The sequence below is a fragment of the Oculina patagonica genome, chromosome 2 (assembly GCF_052425735.1).
Source record: "Oculina patagonica isolate OP01 chromosome 2, crgOcupat, whole genome shotgun sequence".
NCBI lineage: Eukaryota > Metazoa > Cnidaria > Anthozoa > Scleractinia > Oculinidae > Oculina > Oculina patagonica.
Genome location: NC_135759.1, coordinates 9,617,956 through 9,635,674, shown reverse-complemented (window position 1 = coordinate 9,635,674; position 17,719 = coordinate 9,617,956). Strand labels below are relative to the sequence as shown.

The window sequence follows — 17,719 nt, the reverse complement described above, 5'->3', positions numbered from 1 at the left end:
TAGTTAGCTTGAGACGTAAAGGGCACCTGAAGGCTGATAAAACACGAGCTTTTAGCTTTTATCGCTTGAGGGTTTCGTCTCTCAAGAGTCTGACGTGACGATGGGGGAATGTAGTTATAATCACGGTCACCGTGCAGGATAATGTATTTCAATGTATTTTTCCGTCAATCTCATTCCGTTTCGTTCTTCAAGGTGCAATTTAAATATCTTAAAATGTAAGTATAACTAACTACACGTTTCACAGACAGATCTAGACCAAAAAAAAATATTTTTTTAAGTTAGCCTTAAGACATAAAAGGGTGTACCATGCAAGCTTTTAGCTTTTATTCTTTGAATATTTTATGTGCCTAGAGGTGCCAGTGGCGAAATATGCCAATAAATATCGACAAGGCAATGCATTTATATTCATTCTTTCCGTTGATCTCGTCGGATCCGTTCTAAAGAAGGTTAGTATTTAATTTTTTCCATATAGTCTATCTTTGTTTCTGACGTAAAAAACTCATAGATATGATTTCGAGTGAGGAGTTTGACAGACTAACACAGTTCTTATTTATTTACTGTAAAATAAGGCAAACTTATTTATTCATCGAAAACTCGACTTTGCGAGAAATTAAGGTAGGGAATTCGAACGTAGAACATTTATCCAAGTACACGAAGACACTTTGTTCAATATTGTTTTAAAACAGTAATGCGGGGATTTTAGTCACAGGAGAGAACATTGTAAAGGTTAAGGTGTTGGAGCTAAGACATTGATATAAAAGTTTCGATAATATCGACGAGGCATCCACGAAAATGTAACAAATAACCTCATGGAGAAAGGAAGCGTTTTTCCGTTTCATTTATTAAATACTTCTAAAAAGTCTTACAGCGATTCCTTCAATTCTATTTTTACGTGATATTGGCGATATCAATTTGGCAATCAAGACTTATTTTTTTTTACTTTTTGTATCTAGTTTTTTTTTTTTTTTGCTCTATTGGTTCTTTGATATCATAAGAGTCTTATGTTCCTGTTTGAATATATTGCACACATCCCTACTCTTACTTACAGTGTTTTCACGAGAAACAAGTACAACCCGACGTTTTAAAATGACTTTGAACGTCCCACTTTTCAAGGTAAGTAAGTTTGTCATGTACCGTTATACCTGGATTTGTTGATCTTCTGTCACTTTTGTTTTTAAACTGTATAAGTGTAATTTGTAAATTAAGATATTAAGGGCTAAATTAATTTCTGACTCACACGTCAAGTGATCTCACAAGCTGTCAATCGAGCATGCAATTTTTGCACTGAGTTTCCCTATTTTGCCGGTGAGGTTTTCTTTGTCTTTTGTTACGGCAAAAAATCAACCGAATTTTTCCATAATCTTCACCCTGATTAAAATATCGCCAAAAATATCCAAACCTTTCCGATGAAACCACTCACCTGTGGCTTGTGGGCTCAATTAAGTTTTGAACATTTCATCACGTCATAACTTTGGTCTTTAAAAGTTTAGAGCACAGAAAAATGTAGTCGATATTTAAACGAACTTTCCAACAGATGAAGGGGAGTAAGTAAGTTGGTCATCTGTCCATAGCATTTTGTGGGTACGCGTCCCACCGAAGGATGTTTTTTTCTTGCTGTGCGTCTTCCTCTATTTACTTACTATTAATTAAGTTCAGATAATAGACTTTGCAAAACACAAAATGGTACCACATTTTCAAGTTGATATTTTTAAAAAAGCTCCATTGAAAGTAATGTTTCAATACACAGCGATGAAGTTATTTGTTTTTAACATAATTCAGATTGAAATTAAAGGGTTTTTTCCAATAATTAAGCATGTGTTGTTCGATTATCACACATCCGTTTAATCTTCAACGAGTTGCTTCGCGTGTTAATTTGGTAAATTGTCTCAGACTTCGCTTAACAGTTACAATCACAGAAAATTAAAAAAAAAAAACGTTCGGTCTAAAAAGATCTCAGAAGGTCCCCATTCTTTAAAGATTGCTTGATTTCGCTTTTTACTGCTATTCTGATTCTCCTTGCCGTTGCTCCTTACAGTTCGTCTGGCTTCTGTGCGGCTTACTCGCAGTCATTCAACCCGCTTTGAGCATAAAGTGCTACCGGCAACTTTGTGATGGCACAGATTGTTATGGAAGAGATGAAACAGTGGAATGCGAATCAGACGCCGACAGGTGCGCTATAATGACCTACAAAACAGACTACGACACCAACAATGTCAATAGGAACTGTGCAAGATCGTCCACTGATTGTGACCAAAGCCCTTGTGACCACTTGGGAACTGTTATGGCCGAATGGGATCTGAGTTTTTCAGACTGTCATAACACTTGTTGTGAAGGCGATGGTTGCAATGCTCCATCTAACGACGAGGCGAAATTCTTCAAAAACCACCACCACGTGGCAGGTAAGAAGATAGGATGGATGATAGCTGGATATTTTGCAATGTCAGTGGTCGAGAGAAATTTTTACGTTATGTCCGTCTAAATTTACAATCAGCTGAATGTTAAAGCGATTTTCACTTGATAGCGAGAAAAATTGATCTTACCGTCTATTGGCTTTGCTAGAAAGAAAATATGATGTACTAATCGTTGCACAAGAGAAAAATGTAAATTTAAAAACTCACACAGCAAAGTGTAAAGAAAGATTTGGACACTTTCTATCGATATAAGTTTTCACGAAAAGAAAAGTCCAATCTGGTAGTTATTTTCTATATTCTAACTGTGTCATGGCATTTTTGTGCGTACTTCAATCCTCTATCGAGATGAAGATTTTTTTTCATGACAACCGCTCAATGCTCGATATTTATTTAATTTTAGTTTTTAAACCCGCAATTACTTAAGTGGAAGAGCGCAACCTTTAGGCCCTCTCCAAGGCAAACCAATTGGCAATCACTCATTCGAACTTACAACAGGACCAACAGTAATCACCAACTAATTGCCACCCAAATTCCACTAAGATCGTCAAATCCCATACCCACGACAGAGAGTAAAATACAATAAAAATACCTGATGATAGGCGAAAATATCTTCATGGTTAAACAAATTATCGTAACTAGTGCTATCTAACCTTATGGGAGTATGTCGAACAATTTGCATGTTGCATTGTTAGCGGAGTTGAAAAGGGTGATTTTAAATGTCGAATTTATTTCAATCCTAATATATAATAGTAAAATAAGTCGGCATTCTTCGTCACGTAAATAAAAGCAGAATCCAAACAAAACACAAACTTTTGGAAAGTGGTAAAGGAAAATACAATGGATTGCGATTGTTTGTCGGTCTTTTTTATTTATAAGTTTTTATTGTTTTTGTTGTTGTTGTTCATTGGATTGTTATTAATTAATTAATGTTAAGGTAATAAGGTGAAAAGTAGGAAAGCGAAGTTGGCCAAGCTGTTATCCAGTCACATCTAAAATAACAGGTGCGTATAACAAACAGGAATGTTGGTTTGTTGATCATGAAGCCAAGTTATGACATCTACCTTAACCCTATTCAGTCCGGGCTTTTTTTGGACCTTCTCTGACCGGGGGGAAGGGGAGGGGGGCGCTTCGGAGGCCCCCCCCCCCTTATGTAACTTCCAGAATATTTAAGCAATCACAATAAAACTTATAGGATGCATTGTATGTCCAAACATCTATCTTTTGGTATACGTCACGTGGGATGATAAAGTCACATCACGTGAAAATTACATTATGATGTCAAAACAGTCGCCATCTTGGATTTCAAAATTTTTCCAAAATGCCAGAAAACCACCCAAATTTACTTCAAAGTACACAAAAACAATAAAACTGTGCTTAAAAACCGTAGAAAGGTAAAAAAATTAATTGCATTTAAGTCAATTTTCATTAATATAAACACGAAAATTACAAATTTGGGAAAACATGCCTATCAAACTGCCGTTGCCATGGTAATGTCAAGTTCCTGACACAACATCTTATCCTACCAAATTATTCCCAGATAAATTTTAGATAAACTCACAAAGTTTGGCAGGGTTTGGTTAAATCTTGAGAAAGTTATAAGCGTTCAAATTCAGCGTGGGCCTCAAAAGCCCCCCCTCCCCGGTCTGAATAAAACACTCTGTTGCCGTACCAAATCGAAGCAAGTATTGCAAGTACTCAGTATGTGCGTTTTGATCACACCCCTCCCCCACCCTGTGACTCCCTTTCTTAGCCTAAAATAAGAAAAAAAAAGTAAACTAGCCCTATTACCGATATTGTATTTCAGTTAATAAATAAACGATTAATAATGATGATAATAATGACGATGACGAAGAGAGTGATAATGATGATGACGATGACGTTGATAATTTATACTTAATTTTATAGATTTTAATCCAAAACTATTCAATTTAATCGAGTAACATTTCATTTGTTTTCAATTTCTTTAAGGTCTCATATGCTAGATTGATCTGGACAGAGCCGGAGAACACAAAAGCTAAATATTATACGTAGATGACTCAAAGTCTTAGTTTGAAAGTAACTGATGTCTCCAAAACAAACGTCTATAATGGATTTATCCATGGATAAATGTGACTTAATACGATGAAGTGAATTACAATAAACAGGCTATAATAAGTACTGGTATGTTTTGAGTTGCTAATTGGTAAGCCTTATTTTTCTCAATATTTCTATTTGTTCTTTTTACTCTTAAGTTTCCATTTTCCCTCCTTTAATACATTTCCCCATCATCCTCTCCTGTCCTTAACGGTCTCCGTAGACGTGCAGTCAAGACGCAGGGAAATGTCGCAGCGACGTGAAGCAGCGACAAAATTATGTGTTGTTCACACTGAGAGGACATGTAGCAGGGACGTGTAGCGCAGACATGTAGCAGCTACAAAATCACAGTGTGTACACATGCAAGAAAATGTAGCGGGGACATGTCGCAGCGACATGTCCCCTTGTGTGTGCTGATATTTTTGGCGCGTACAAAACGAATTCTTGCAACATTTTGTCCCTGCAACATGGTGCACGCAGTCCATCGAGTTTAAATCCGTTCAACATGTCGCAGGGACAAAACTGCCGCAAAAATCGTCCCTGCTATATTGTCACCTCCGTGTGAACAACACATAATTTTTTCGCTGTTACATGTTGCTGCAAAATGTCCCTGCGACATGTCCTCACGTGTGCGGAGACCTTAAGTAAACCGTGCGTTGGCATTTATGTCTGCATTTTTTTTCTGGCATTCCTTGAAAAGCAAAAAGAAAAGGGCTTCCCTTAAAGAAAATGTCAACCGACATTGCAATGCAACTCCAAAAAGCACAGAGTGCAAGAGCTAGATTAAAGTAACCGTCGTCCCCAATTCCCCAATCATCATCAACAAATCTCTTCGTTCCAGTAGGCGCATAAGGCCGTCACGCTTTCTGACCAACACTCCATCTTCCGTGCCACCGCTTTGGCTACTTCCCAGCTTGCTCTTTGCTACCTGCCCTGCCCGTGTTGTTTCTGCCATGGTCCTCACATTCCAGCAACCGATGGTCGTCTGTTGCTTGGGGGATACCATGGGGCCCATCGGCCTTTGGGCTTCCCACTGTCTTTGACCCAAGAGCATCGCATCATCGCAGCCCCAGCAGTGTCACCCCCAGCTAGTGTTGTATCATTGTCCACGTTTCGAGTTTCTGTAACAATTCTGTTTTTATGGCGTAGGGTTGTTAACCCTACGCCCAACCACCAACCTGGAGGACCCGGGGTTCACTCTTTGTCTGGTCTCTACCCTTCGACCTGTTCGGCATGGGTGGCCCTACCAGGAGTACAAGACTCCAGCCGACATAGCTCATGGGATCATTGACACACACAAACCGCTCCACCAAGATAAGGTGGTGACCCCATTCGGAGCATCTTTATGACAAATCGACGTAATGAAACGCAAATAGAAATCACATGATCATTAAGTCATATTTAACAATTATCCTGCGAAATTGCGAAATAATCGGCCATATATTGGGAATTGGGACTTTTTGTTAGATAAGCTCCAAAGGTCACTTTCAGTCTTCCGTTGAGCGCCGAAATTCACATGTGGTTTATCTCTGACTAATACGTGACGGCTTGTGGATATTGTCGCCATCTGTACGCGTTTTATTTTTTATTTTACTGGAATACTAATTATAGCATTTATAAAATGCACTACGAGAGTTTTAGAATTAGGTGTTTAAAGCCCATTTGCAGTTTAGTTTAGAATTAAATTTAACAAAAAAAAAAAAAAAAAAAAAACGTAACCCAACATCTCCCATCGTCGGAACGGCCAACAAGATGAAACGTGATGGAATTTTTTTAAGTGTATGGACAATCGACGGCAAGGTATTAACAAAAACTTCGGCCGATGGTACCCCCTATCAATATAATCTGCCTTCACCTTGGATAACTTTCAATCATAACTTGTGTTTACAGTTTTTGAACTATTTATATTAATTAACCACTGATCATACTCGTTGTTCAGTCTAGTGAAGTTAATATGTTCAATATCAAGGTACCTAATAACAGGGCAAAATGAATGTATGGGATTTGTTTTAGGATTTTCATACTGAACATGTGGCTATACCTGAAGCGACCGCGCGCGGTGAGAATCGAAGTGAGAATCCGATTCCGCTTTTCTTTATAAGAACGTGATCGTGATCCCAGTCGATGTAATAGCAATAAAGAAACGATGCTACTAATAAGTTTAAGTATTTTTTCACCATTTTATTAATACAGCCATGATGTATATTTAACGTGCAAAAGAGCAAACAAAATAAACCAAACCCAAAATGAAGAAAAATAATAGGTGCCAAAAAGCACTTAATATCCATTAAAAAGTGAGTGTCCTGAGGTTAAAATTAATTCATTGCCGTATGATACAATTCTTTTCTAAAAAAAACGCCAAGTGCAAAAAGATGCCTATATAACACGAAGAAAATGTATCAAAACCAAATTACAAATATTTGCAGCTAACAACCGTCTGACCTCACCAAGAGATTTAAATAAATCATGTTAGTCTCTCCCACCAGAGTTTTTTTGTTTTTTTCGTTTTCAAAGTTTTTCTACTATTTTTCCTATTAAATGTAAATCACTTTCACGGTGGTGGTAATAATGTCCCTGTGCCTCCGAGCGTTAGGAAGCTTGTCGATCGTTGTGGCTTTGCTACTGAAATCGGAGCTCTTTTCTTGTGCTTGCTGTTTAGCTTAGAGTTTAATTTAACACAAAAAGCAAAAAGAAAATATAAGAAAAAGAAAAAAAAAACAGCAACACTAAGCCTGGTAAAGTAGGCTCATTCCCATTATCATCCCCCTTTCTGTCTTCTGGAAGTTCTTCAGCAGAATATCACTTGTTTTCGACATGGGTTTTCCGAAAAGTTTTGGAGCCCCCATTTCTCCTCGACCAATACGATCAAAAGTATTCATCAGATCATAACATATCGTTTCTCCAACAACCGAATCTTTTTTGTAGTCCGGATGTGCCTCCACGAATACGCGAATCCACTGCGCTGTTGTAAGCAGTTCACCTAATGCACATACGAAAAAGGTGCGAGTTACGTATTATCACTATCTATTGATGTAGTCAATGGTGTTTTCTTAACACACAACAACCCTGTTTCTAAGGGCCTGTTTACATGATTTCGGAATGACTTTCATTCCGGAACGAAACTCGTTCCGGAATGAAATTCATTCTGCATTAACATGACAGAGTCGACCGGTTCAACCAAAGGCATTTTCACGTGCACGATTTCCGCGCGAGATCAAAACAAGGTGGCGCATGTTTCGCGCGAGATCAAAACAAGATGGCGCATGTTTCGCGCAAACATGTTTTTGTGCCGTATCTGCAGTTTTGACGAGTAATTTGACCATTCATTGGGCTAAACAGAAAATGCTATTACGTTTTTTCGCTCTGAATTCGAACTGTGGACTCCGTATGCGGTTCAACAAGTTGCGAGTTCATCTCAGAACGCAATTCGTTCTATGTTTACATGATACCAGAATGAAATGTCATCCCAGAACGAAACTTTCATTCCGGAATGAAAACCGGAATGAACTCATTCCGGAATGACTTGACTTTCGTCTCGGTATCATGTAGACAGATACAGAGAAATGTATGGGGATGGAATGAACTCGTTCCGGAATGAAAGTCATTCCGGAATCATGTAAACAGGCCCTTATTATCGATTCATTGTTAGTAAATTAAACCAGATTTCAAATGCATCAATTTTGAATAGATCAACAGGCCATGTCACTCGTTTCTTTCACTTATTGCCCTTCACCTCAAAGTCTTTTAGTTACGATTATATTTTTATGAGGGCCACAAGTTTATCAGTTTGATTACTGTCAGGTGTCACCCTCGTTAAATAAAGTCATACTTACTTACTTACTTACTTACTCACCGGATGCCCTCCTCGAGATTAGTTCCAAGTACTGGGAAATGGTGCAGAGTGTTTCAATGTCAATGTCAACGTTGCCTAGGTAACTTTGGATCAGCGGTATCAGGCCGGGAAATTCACCATCCTAAAATAATAATAAACGATAGGTCGAATGCCACAGAAAATACACGATAGACCAGAAAAAAACAAAAAACAAAAACAAAAACAAAACAAAACAAAAATGAAAAAGTAAAATTTTGATGGATGCAATATCACTTCACTATTGTCATTTTTGAAAAAAAAAAACTATGGCTGTTGACCTTAACATAAGAGTCCTTCATTTAATAACGTAGAAACTTCCCAAATATAATAATTAAATCATAAAGGTTGGTCATGATACGGACAAAGCAACTAAAGCAGGCTCCCCAAAAGATAAGATAAAACAAAAATAATTCCTTTCCATATTTGTTTTTAGTTAAGTATTTTAAATAAATTTAGTATTATTAATAGATTTTAGGTATTTTATTTGGTGTCCCTAATTAGCCCATGCACAAGGGCTGAAAACATAGACACTGAAATAAAGTTTTTACTTACTTACTTACTCACCTTTCCGTTAATAATCGTGTCTATTGACATTAGCTTAAACTCGTCGTCACAGTCTGAGTAGGAATCAGTCACAATAAAGGCTTGGGATGAAAAGAAAAGTGTACATAGCATATACACAACAATGAACAGATGCAATCGGCATTTTAATTTATATTTGCAATTCAAAAAGGAAAAACAAAGAAACAAAACCAAAAAAACGTCACATCACTTCTAGTGAATTCTTGTCAATAATGAGCCACTGAAGAGATTGTATTTTACAATAAGTGACAAAAGTGTTGACACATTATCATATTAGACCCTTTCGCCCCATTTTTCCAACCCCCTCCTCCTACTACCAATGTTGTAGTTGTTTTTGGGATCCCTTTACTACAATCAGACAACATTGAATGGGGAGAGGGGCCATTTTAGCAGAGTGTGATAAAAATTAATGACAAGTAATTAATTTGTCAGAAAAAACTGCAAAGCAAGGTCAATGTGTCAACTACTTTTGCCTAAGATTATAGATATGCCCCTTCCCCGTTTAAGTTGAAATGTTGAATTTCAGCTACAATACAATTAACCTGGGAACATCAACTCACATTTCTTTAAATTCTTTCTAAAATAAAACTTTTCCTTGCGGACAGCATCTCTCTTCTGAGCATTGACCATATTGGCATCCACCTATAGTACGTTGCAATTGACGTAAGCAGCCATGTACGTAAGAAGCCATGTATTTTCAAGAAAAAAAGAACAAACTGCTACAAAATTACTTATTAAAAGTTACGCTTATTACATTTAGCGAAAAAAAAGTACTATGATGTACAAGTACAGATATTCTTCGAAATATAACATCTATACAACACGTAGCGAGACCATAAATTGAAGATGACGTGTTCAGCCTTCCAATTATAAAACCCCAAGAATAGACAGGATGAGCGTCTCGGGGGTCCAAGAGTATTCTCCCTCGGGAAATTTTGAAAAATCAAGTTGCTTAAATTCACATTTCCTGCATCCTGAGAAACATTTTAACCCTCACTCCCCAATAAGGCGGACATTTGTGGCCCGTGGCTGGGCTCGGACGCACCCGTCGTACCCCCCTCCCCAACACCCCCCCCCCCCCCCCTTTCTACGGCCTTGTGTTTAATTATCTCACATTGAATTGGGTTAATTTACTAGTTTTATCGCGCGGACGTCCTGCCAATCATTGGCCGTGATGGCAGCACATACGTTTTACCTTCTGATATTTTTTTGAGTTTTACTGTGCAAAACGAGTCAATGAATGTTTAAATATCTTTTATAGTAATTGGACACTTCGAACACAATTAGTAAGAGAACAAGGTCGAAACAAAATGTATTAAAATTATTGTGAATTTGAATAACATTTTTTCGTGAAAATCGTCTTAGTTTTCAATTAATATGCTTAATAGATAATGCCGCTTGTTATTAACAAAGTTGAACACACTAATTACCCCTAAGCTCTTTCAACACACTAATTTCCCTTTAGCTCTAATGATGCTGGCGAAAGAGTTACCGCACGCGCCATTATCGATCAATCGATTCCAGCCTGCCTTTAAAAAAAAATCGTGTTCTTAATCTTGAAGGCTTCCCCTGTGGTGCATTTATGGCATGACCAATGAAATTTGGTCGTGTAATTTGTACGGTACAACATTACTGACACTTGCCTTCCCTAGCTCACCACCAGGAACCTTGATGAATCCTTAGTTAACCCTCGGACGTAATCGTCATTTTTAACATTTTTCTTGATTTTTTCTAGTTTTTTAAAACAGAAGTGCAAGATTTGTTTATTTTTACAATCCATAAGCATTCTAGCTTGATTTTGCATCAATTTCCGTTATTTTGTGACTTTGTAAAAAAATGTTGAAATCCAAGATGGCGGATCCAAGATGGCGGCTCTTATGACGTCACGTGACATGATATGACGTCACAGCCAATTAAAACTATGTCATCTTGTAGAGTAAGCTAAGGGCTTTCTTCTCAGAGCAAAATAGTTTTGCTACGCCTTAATATAACGAAAACTCCGGGGAGGGGTTCCATCAACCCCCCCTTGTACGATGATGGGGGTATGAGTTTGCTTGTACGTCCGAGGGTTCAACCAGTACCGTACAAAATAGCGTCTTAAATGTTGTGTATCATCTAAGAACAAGTATTAGAGTAATTTTAAAACTATTTTATCAGCGACCAAAGGAAAAGCTGCCAAGGTCATTTCGATGACCAAAAAAGAAGACAAACCGCTCTGTCACTCACTCTCGCTCTATACTTTTTTTTTTCACCTTGGATAAAGGAATAAGTAGGTTGATGTCCAACGATAAAATGACTCTTGAAAGGAGAACGATGAATGTCACATAAGCTGCATTCTCGAAGTCCGTCAGTTGTACCTTGGGAAAAAAAGAAAAAGAAACATGATATCATTGAACAATTTAGATCTGTTTTAACTCTTTTGTGTAAGTAGAGTTTCTTAAAAATTGATTTAGGTTCTGATGTTCAAAAACGCAATTTAAAATAAAGGACCTTTCAGCCCGATAGATATCTCCGGCCACTTTACATGTTTAAAATTCTAGTCAAGTAAAAGTAAACGATAATAACGAACGACGTTTCGGAGTCGTCATGACACCATTTTCAAGTTCAAAAATGAAAAGAATAAACTGTCAGAAAAACTTCGCTTAAGATTAACATAATAAAATATGCAATGTCACGCAAATAGTTTGGCTCGGATTGAGTCTGATTGGACATTTAGAGATGGTGACAATTCTCTGATAACTAGCATTTCATGCACTAAACAATCAAACTTATTCTTGCACTTCTTGATGACATGAAACTGTTTGTCAAGGTCTTTTGAAACAATACAGTGTTTGTCTCTATAATGCTTGCCAATAGATGATGTTTTGTTCTTGTGCTCGTCCACACGTTGATGTAAATGCCTCAGTGTATATCCTACATAACTTGCATCACACAAGTCGCATTGAAATCTATATACAACACACTGCTTGTTTACAATAGGTGTTTTTTTTCTTTTGTACTTTAAGCTTTTGTTCGATTTTGTTGCTAACAAAAACTGGTTGAATGACTGTGCGCGTTTTATGGCTTAGGTCGTTGAGTTGTTTCCGTACAAAATCTGCAGAATCCTGATCTTTGAAGGGTAGTACTATTCGAACTGTTGGACTCTCACCAGTGGCTGGTATTGGTTGTCGATCTTCGGTCTTTGAACTAACAAAACAACGGACGGTGGTATTCATTTTTGAGCTTGAAAATGGTGTCATGACGACTCCGAAACGTCGTTGCCTGTGTTTATCAAAACCATTGCTTATAAAATTCTAGTGCAGTTGATTTTGCGCCAGACTTCAATTTTCAATACTTATAGTCTTATTAATAACATCGCGTGCACAAGTTAATCATCTTAATGAACGTCAGTACTTAAGCCCAGTTGGCGTGCTGCCTACATAAGCTACTATGAATAGCCTTTATCAGTTGACAAAAGCAGTGGTCGTCAGTAGCCACTTTCTAAACATAAAAAAAATTAAAAAGAGCTTGATTTAAACCAGCTGGAAGTGGAAGCCAGAAATTAAAAAAAAAGTATTGTGAGTTCAAATATCTTAGCGTTAGCAAGGGCAGTGACTTACATCAGTGGACCTGAACTCCACCCTCCATCCGATGGACGAATTGAGAGGAGGAGGTTTGAAGCGCATGGTCTGCCAGTTACTGGACTGGATGTTCTGATAAATAAAACAAGGAAAGTGCGTTCCAATAGCATGAGCTGCAATAGGGTCATCGTTTTTACTTTATTTGTCTCATTAGCATAAGCGCTTCACTTTCCTATTGAGCTATCACAATATCAATTCTGATTATTCAAAGTGCCATGGTGTTACAGTGGAACCCCGATATAACAATCTTCGATATAACGATATTCCCGATATAACGATGGAAATTTAGCGCACCGAACGTGAAATCTTCCCCGATATAACGATATTTTCAGTTTACAGTCACAATTAAAGCAAAATATTGAATTTACTACAATAACATAATAGTAAAGGGGGTTATCTCTAACGTTTCTGACAATAGCTTTGCAAGTCTTTTGTACGATGATATACGACAATATATAATTAATGACACTGTATTTTAAGCCTCTTCATCCAGTAAAAAAGTATATGTTTGGTTCACCCCGATATAACGATATTTTCGTTTATTTTACGGCGATATCGTTATATCGGGAACTTCGATATAACGATTCCTCGATATAACGATATAAATTTACTGCTCCCTTGGCATATCGTTATATCGGGGTTCCACTGTATTGACTTTCTCTGATGTATTTAAAACTTTTTTTGTGACGCAGGTTTGAAAACTCGATATTTTACAGAAAATGTATGGGGTCATTAACTCTTTCGTCACACTGAAATTTTGCTGTTATTAAACGCCTAATCAGATCTCTTTGAATATTGCACACATAGAGCTGAAAACTTTCGCCGATAATTAAGTTTCACATGAATCACTTTGTATATAGCATGATGCCTTCTCTACACAAAGTCGTATACTAATGAGGCAAAATGTAGACAGTGACGACAGCAAAGATCGCCCTCTTAGGGGGCGAAAAGAGGTTCTTGATCTTTGCTATTGTTTGGCCCAATAAAGGTTATGATTTTGATGTTCGTGAAGTAAATGTTCTGATTTGAAAACAAAGGTGGCTTGACAGCTTAACCACATTACTGCTCTTTAGTTTACCTCAAAGTGAGTCGAGTTCTGCTCATCGTCTTCATAAATGTCCTCACGGAACAACGAAGTCACAGGGTCTCGGATGAACAAATGAGCGAAATGGCGAGCTAACTGTTCGTCCATGCCTGATATTAAAAAAAAAACATAGAAACTGAGAAACACGCGTTTATGGATTCGAAATATAAGGACAAAACAGAAAAACACGATTTTGAATTTAGTCTTACCGCAACGTTTTTAAAACATTTAATATAATTCATCTCTGAATGTTTTACTTAGCATCAGAAGCCCCTAAACAATGGAGTGTGTAACTAACAAAAGAGGCAACCTATGTCTTGGCTGAGTTATATTCAGATTAGACACGGAGGTAGACTTTGTGCCCTATCAAGGGGCACAAATAATTAGTTAAGTGCCCTATTAAAATAAAAACGCAGTACACTTAAAAGTAACATAATTTATTCCCAAATTCAACAAGAATGTCACACATGAACAATGCAGTCATTCAAAGAAATTTTCCAATTAAAAATAGGCATTTCCATCAAAAAAAATATATTTGAATTGGACATGGTTTTTTATCTTTACCATATACAGGGTTGTCGAATGGTGTATGCAAGACTTTGCGAGACGACGAGGATGTCGTTAGGTTTTCTGTGTGTCCAATACTTTCTTAGCCTTGAAAAAGAAATTGCAACTCCGACGAGGCCTCCTAAGAATTCGAGACGACTGAAATATGGTAAAAAATTTGCGAGAGTCGCATTTTTTGCAGGACCACTTGCCATCCCTTATAGAATGGAGGGCGCGCTCACCGTTTCACATACTTGAACGGATTGTTTGGTTTTAAGATGCCATTTTTTTTTTTCAAATAACCGGGCGTTTATTAAAGCTGTTAGAATTTAGGTACCCTATCTAAGGATCACAGCGGAAACAAAATGCCAAAAGGAACAAATATGATACCCTATTTAAGGACTGAGAACCTTAAAAAACCATACCCTATCCCGCAGCACATACCTATATAGGCCATTTATGGGCGTATCCCCCCCCCCCCCCCCGGGACTACAGTACACGTTTTTTGAGAGATATGACTTACCAGCATCCATAAGCTGCTTACAGATTTCCTTATCGTAAACCAAGTCAATGTCGTTGTACATATTTCCCTCAGGCGACAAATATGTACTGATTGAATCATATCGTGACTTTGGAATGACAAATCTATTTTCCTTCAAAGGCTGCAAAAGCAAACAAACAAAACAGAAAAGAAGTGATTTTTGCCTTTTTTTAATTGTACATCATATATACACAGTACGCATATATCCTGCCATAGCAATTACAAGCTTTAACTTAAAAGCCTTTGGATGTCAGTTTTATCTTCGTTTCGTTTTTTGTAATTATTTTCCAAATTTATTCGCTGCGATTTTGTCATATTCGGTATATTCTCCCTGACTTCCATTGTGAAATTCCAGTTTTATTAAAAAGTGACCTTTACCAGAGGGCAAACTTTCCAAATGCTTCTCCAAATGCCTCAAACTAGAGGTAGTGAAAAATGCTGCTTGTGGGAAAATGGCAAATGTGGTACCAAGCAAAATTTGACTCCTGATTGACATTCGCCTTCTAATTTATTTTGCTTTTTTTTACGGGTTATCGGGAAAGTTGAACGCGGAAACGTTATAAAAAGTAAGTAAGCCTCATTTGCTCACTTGTGATCATGACTTGATTTAACATTTTGCAACTGATTCCCTACATTGGCGTAATTAGGCAGTATGTCAAAATAGATCACCGTTCAGAACAATATTTGCTTCTTTTTTACTCGCCTCAAGCCCTCTCTCCTCAGGAGTTCGATCATCCATTGCCGCAGATATCACACTCCAACGGCAATCCGTATCTGCCAGGTATCCACGAATTATGGGAGTGCCTGCAGACAGAGCCATCTTTACAAAACAAAACACATAAAATAAGCATAGAAATATACTATCTTTGGAATAAAAAAAGTTCTTAAGAGCACATTAAAATTATAATCATAATTAAAATAATAATTATAATTATAATAACTATAATTAATAATAATTATAATAACTATAATTATAATTATATTAATTGTAATTCTAATCATTATCATTGTCATTATTAAAATATTATTCTTATGATAATTATTAATTTATTTTTTATCTAACGTGTACTCACAACGATAGGACTGATTGCTGCCAGTTGATCGTACAAAAACCTTGCTTCGCTGATATTGCAAGCCTGAAAAGTCGCCTTAAATTTTTAAAAAACAAAAAAGAGTGCATTTGTAATATTTTTACAATATTATATAGCTTAGAGCGTTTTATAGAGAATACCAACTAAACTATTCTTGTTTTGTATTCCCAGATTTTGTCAACTGGTCCATCGTGTTAGGACCAATACTTAATACTGATTGTTATGCGGCTATAGTGGAATTCAGAGTTAAGCTATTAAGAAAAATTAGGTGGTTATATCATTGTTCTATGGGTTAAAAAACAGCATATATATTTGCTCTCGAATGTTTACTAAGGCTAACATTTTTTTTTTCGTGGACAAACATTAGTGTATAGGCCTTCAACAGAGACACCCTGTTGTTTTAATTAACATTTATTCTTTAAAATCGAAGTGAATATACCGATTTTTTTAAAGAATAATTCTTTACGTAAACACACACGAAGTGATCTCAACAACAAGCGATATCAAAGTATTCAGAAGGAGACCATTTAAAGTTGATTTAATTGACCTCAAAATTTATGCGTGGAAAACGTACATACAAGTATGCAGCACTAACCGGCATGCGCGAAACAGTTTACAGAATCTTCAAACATGGCAAATCTAGTTAATCTTCGATAAAATCATGTATTTTCTTTTTCTTTTTTCTTCTTAAGATAATGTGCACCAGCCGTACATTACTAGCCTGCGCCGGGGTTTCGTTCGTCTGCAACGCAGGCTATACATTACCTGAAGGCAGCTCATTCCCAACCCACAACCGACGCTGTCCATATAGATGTGATCTGGCAAGGCAGCCTTGACACTTTCTTCATCAACATCAGTGAATGTTTCGATGAATGGGGATGGAGTGTTCACATCCTTGAAAACTGTCATTAATAAACAAATCAAAATCAACAAATCTCCACAAGACATCTACATAAAAAACTTGAATGTATTACATGGACGTACACGTCGTAACTTACTTGGAACATTGATGACAACTTTGGAGCCCCTTCGCTCTTTTATATTTCTGGTCATGGAGCTAAATAAAGACAAATGATTTTTCTTCTCTAAAAATTAGATCATTTGCCACAATAATATAGTAAGATGTACGCTGCTAGTGAATAAATTAATGTTATTTTTCGGCCAAAAGCAACAATGATTCCTTGAAAAATATACTTTTATTTGCGTTAGAGGCGGATAACGTTTCATACGCGAACAACAGTTCGACTTAAGCACCCAAACTCACGCTGATCACACTAGACATATTATCGTTATTTATTTATTTATTTATTTATTTATTTTGATAGCACAATTAAAAACCCATTGGCTCGGTAACTCTGTTTGTTCAAAGATTTTCTGTTTTTGTCTCGTAGAATGGGTTGGAATGAAATTCTAACGAGGCCCTGTTAGGAGTTTTTGGGTTAAGGGATAACAGGAAAAATAATTTTAGGGATAACGGATAACGGGAAAAATAGTCTAGGGATAAGAGATAACAGGATTAGCTTAAGGGATAATTGAAAACGAGCTCTTTGAGGTCCGGGCTCTGTTTTTATCACACTCGACTTGTGCTTTTTACACTTTTCCTGCTTTTTTTAGTTCAAGCATCACTTTGCACCAAGAGCACCGCTTTTGTCCCGGATGGCCTGGGGTGAGTGACCACACGCAGTGTGTCTGTTCCCAGGTGCGCTTTTTATTCTCACCATCATGCCATCATGAAGTTACAGCATGCAGTTACAAACAGGGTGATGAATGGCTTTGTCAAACACGGTACACCAACCCGCCTTGAATAGTTGGATTCCAATTCCAATTCTCAGGCTCATATTACAGGAAAACTCATTCCAGTTTTTTGGTAAAAATTACCTACAAACACACGGAACTTCCA

General features: G+C 37.1%; 2 protein-coding genes across 2 annotated transcripts in view; one reads left to right on the top strand and one right to left on the bottom strand.

The window, feature by feature from the left end:
- Positions 1-422: 422 nt before the first annotated feature.
- LOC144642973 (uncharacterized) lies at positions 423-4,551 on the top strand. Its single transcript, XM_078502095.1, has 5 exons — positions 423-446; positions 1,049-1,113; positions 2,036-2,399; positions 3,346-3,412; positions 4,380-4,551. The coding sequence occupies exons 2-4, from the start codon at positions 1,087-1,089 to the stop codon at positions 3,402-3,404; spliced, it is 450 nt and encodes a 149-aa protein (XP_078358221.1). The 5' UTR covers positions 423-446; positions 1,049-1,086; the 3' UTR covers positions 3,405-3,412; positions 4,380-4,551.
- A 2,180-nt stretch (positions 4,552-6,731) lies between these two features.
- The window catches only part of LOC144642984 (glutamate--cysteine ligase catalytic subunit-like), a 33,917-nt gene continuing 22,929 nt past the window's right edge, over positions 6,732-17,719 (bottom strand). Inside the window, exons 8-19 of the mRNA XM_078502108.1 lie at positions 16,818-16,876; positions 16,585-16,721; positions 15,802-15,876; positions 15,432-15,548; positions 14,711-14,849; positions 13,636-13,751; positions 12,537-12,629; positions 11,190-11,294; positions 9,498-9,579; positions 8,920-8,999; positions 8,338-8,458; positions 6,732-7,464 (exon numbers count right to left, since the gene is read on the bottom strand). Of these exons, the coding sequence (XP_078358234.1) occupies positions 7,211-7,464; positions 8,338-8,458; positions 8,920-8,999; positions 9,498-9,579; positions 11,190-11,294; positions 12,537-12,629; positions 13,636-13,751; positions 14,711-14,849; positions 15,432-15,548; positions 15,802-15,876; positions 16,585-16,721; positions 16,818-16,876 (1,378 nt within the window). The 3' untranslated portion in view covers positions 6,732-7,210. The remainder of the gene's footprint in view (positions 7,465-8,337; positions 8,459-8,919; positions 9,000-9,497; positions 9,580-11,189; positions 11,295-12,536; positions 12,630-13,635; positions 13,752-14,710; positions 14,850-15,431; positions 15,549-15,801; positions 15,877-16,584; positions 16,722-16,817; positions 16,877-17,719) is intronic.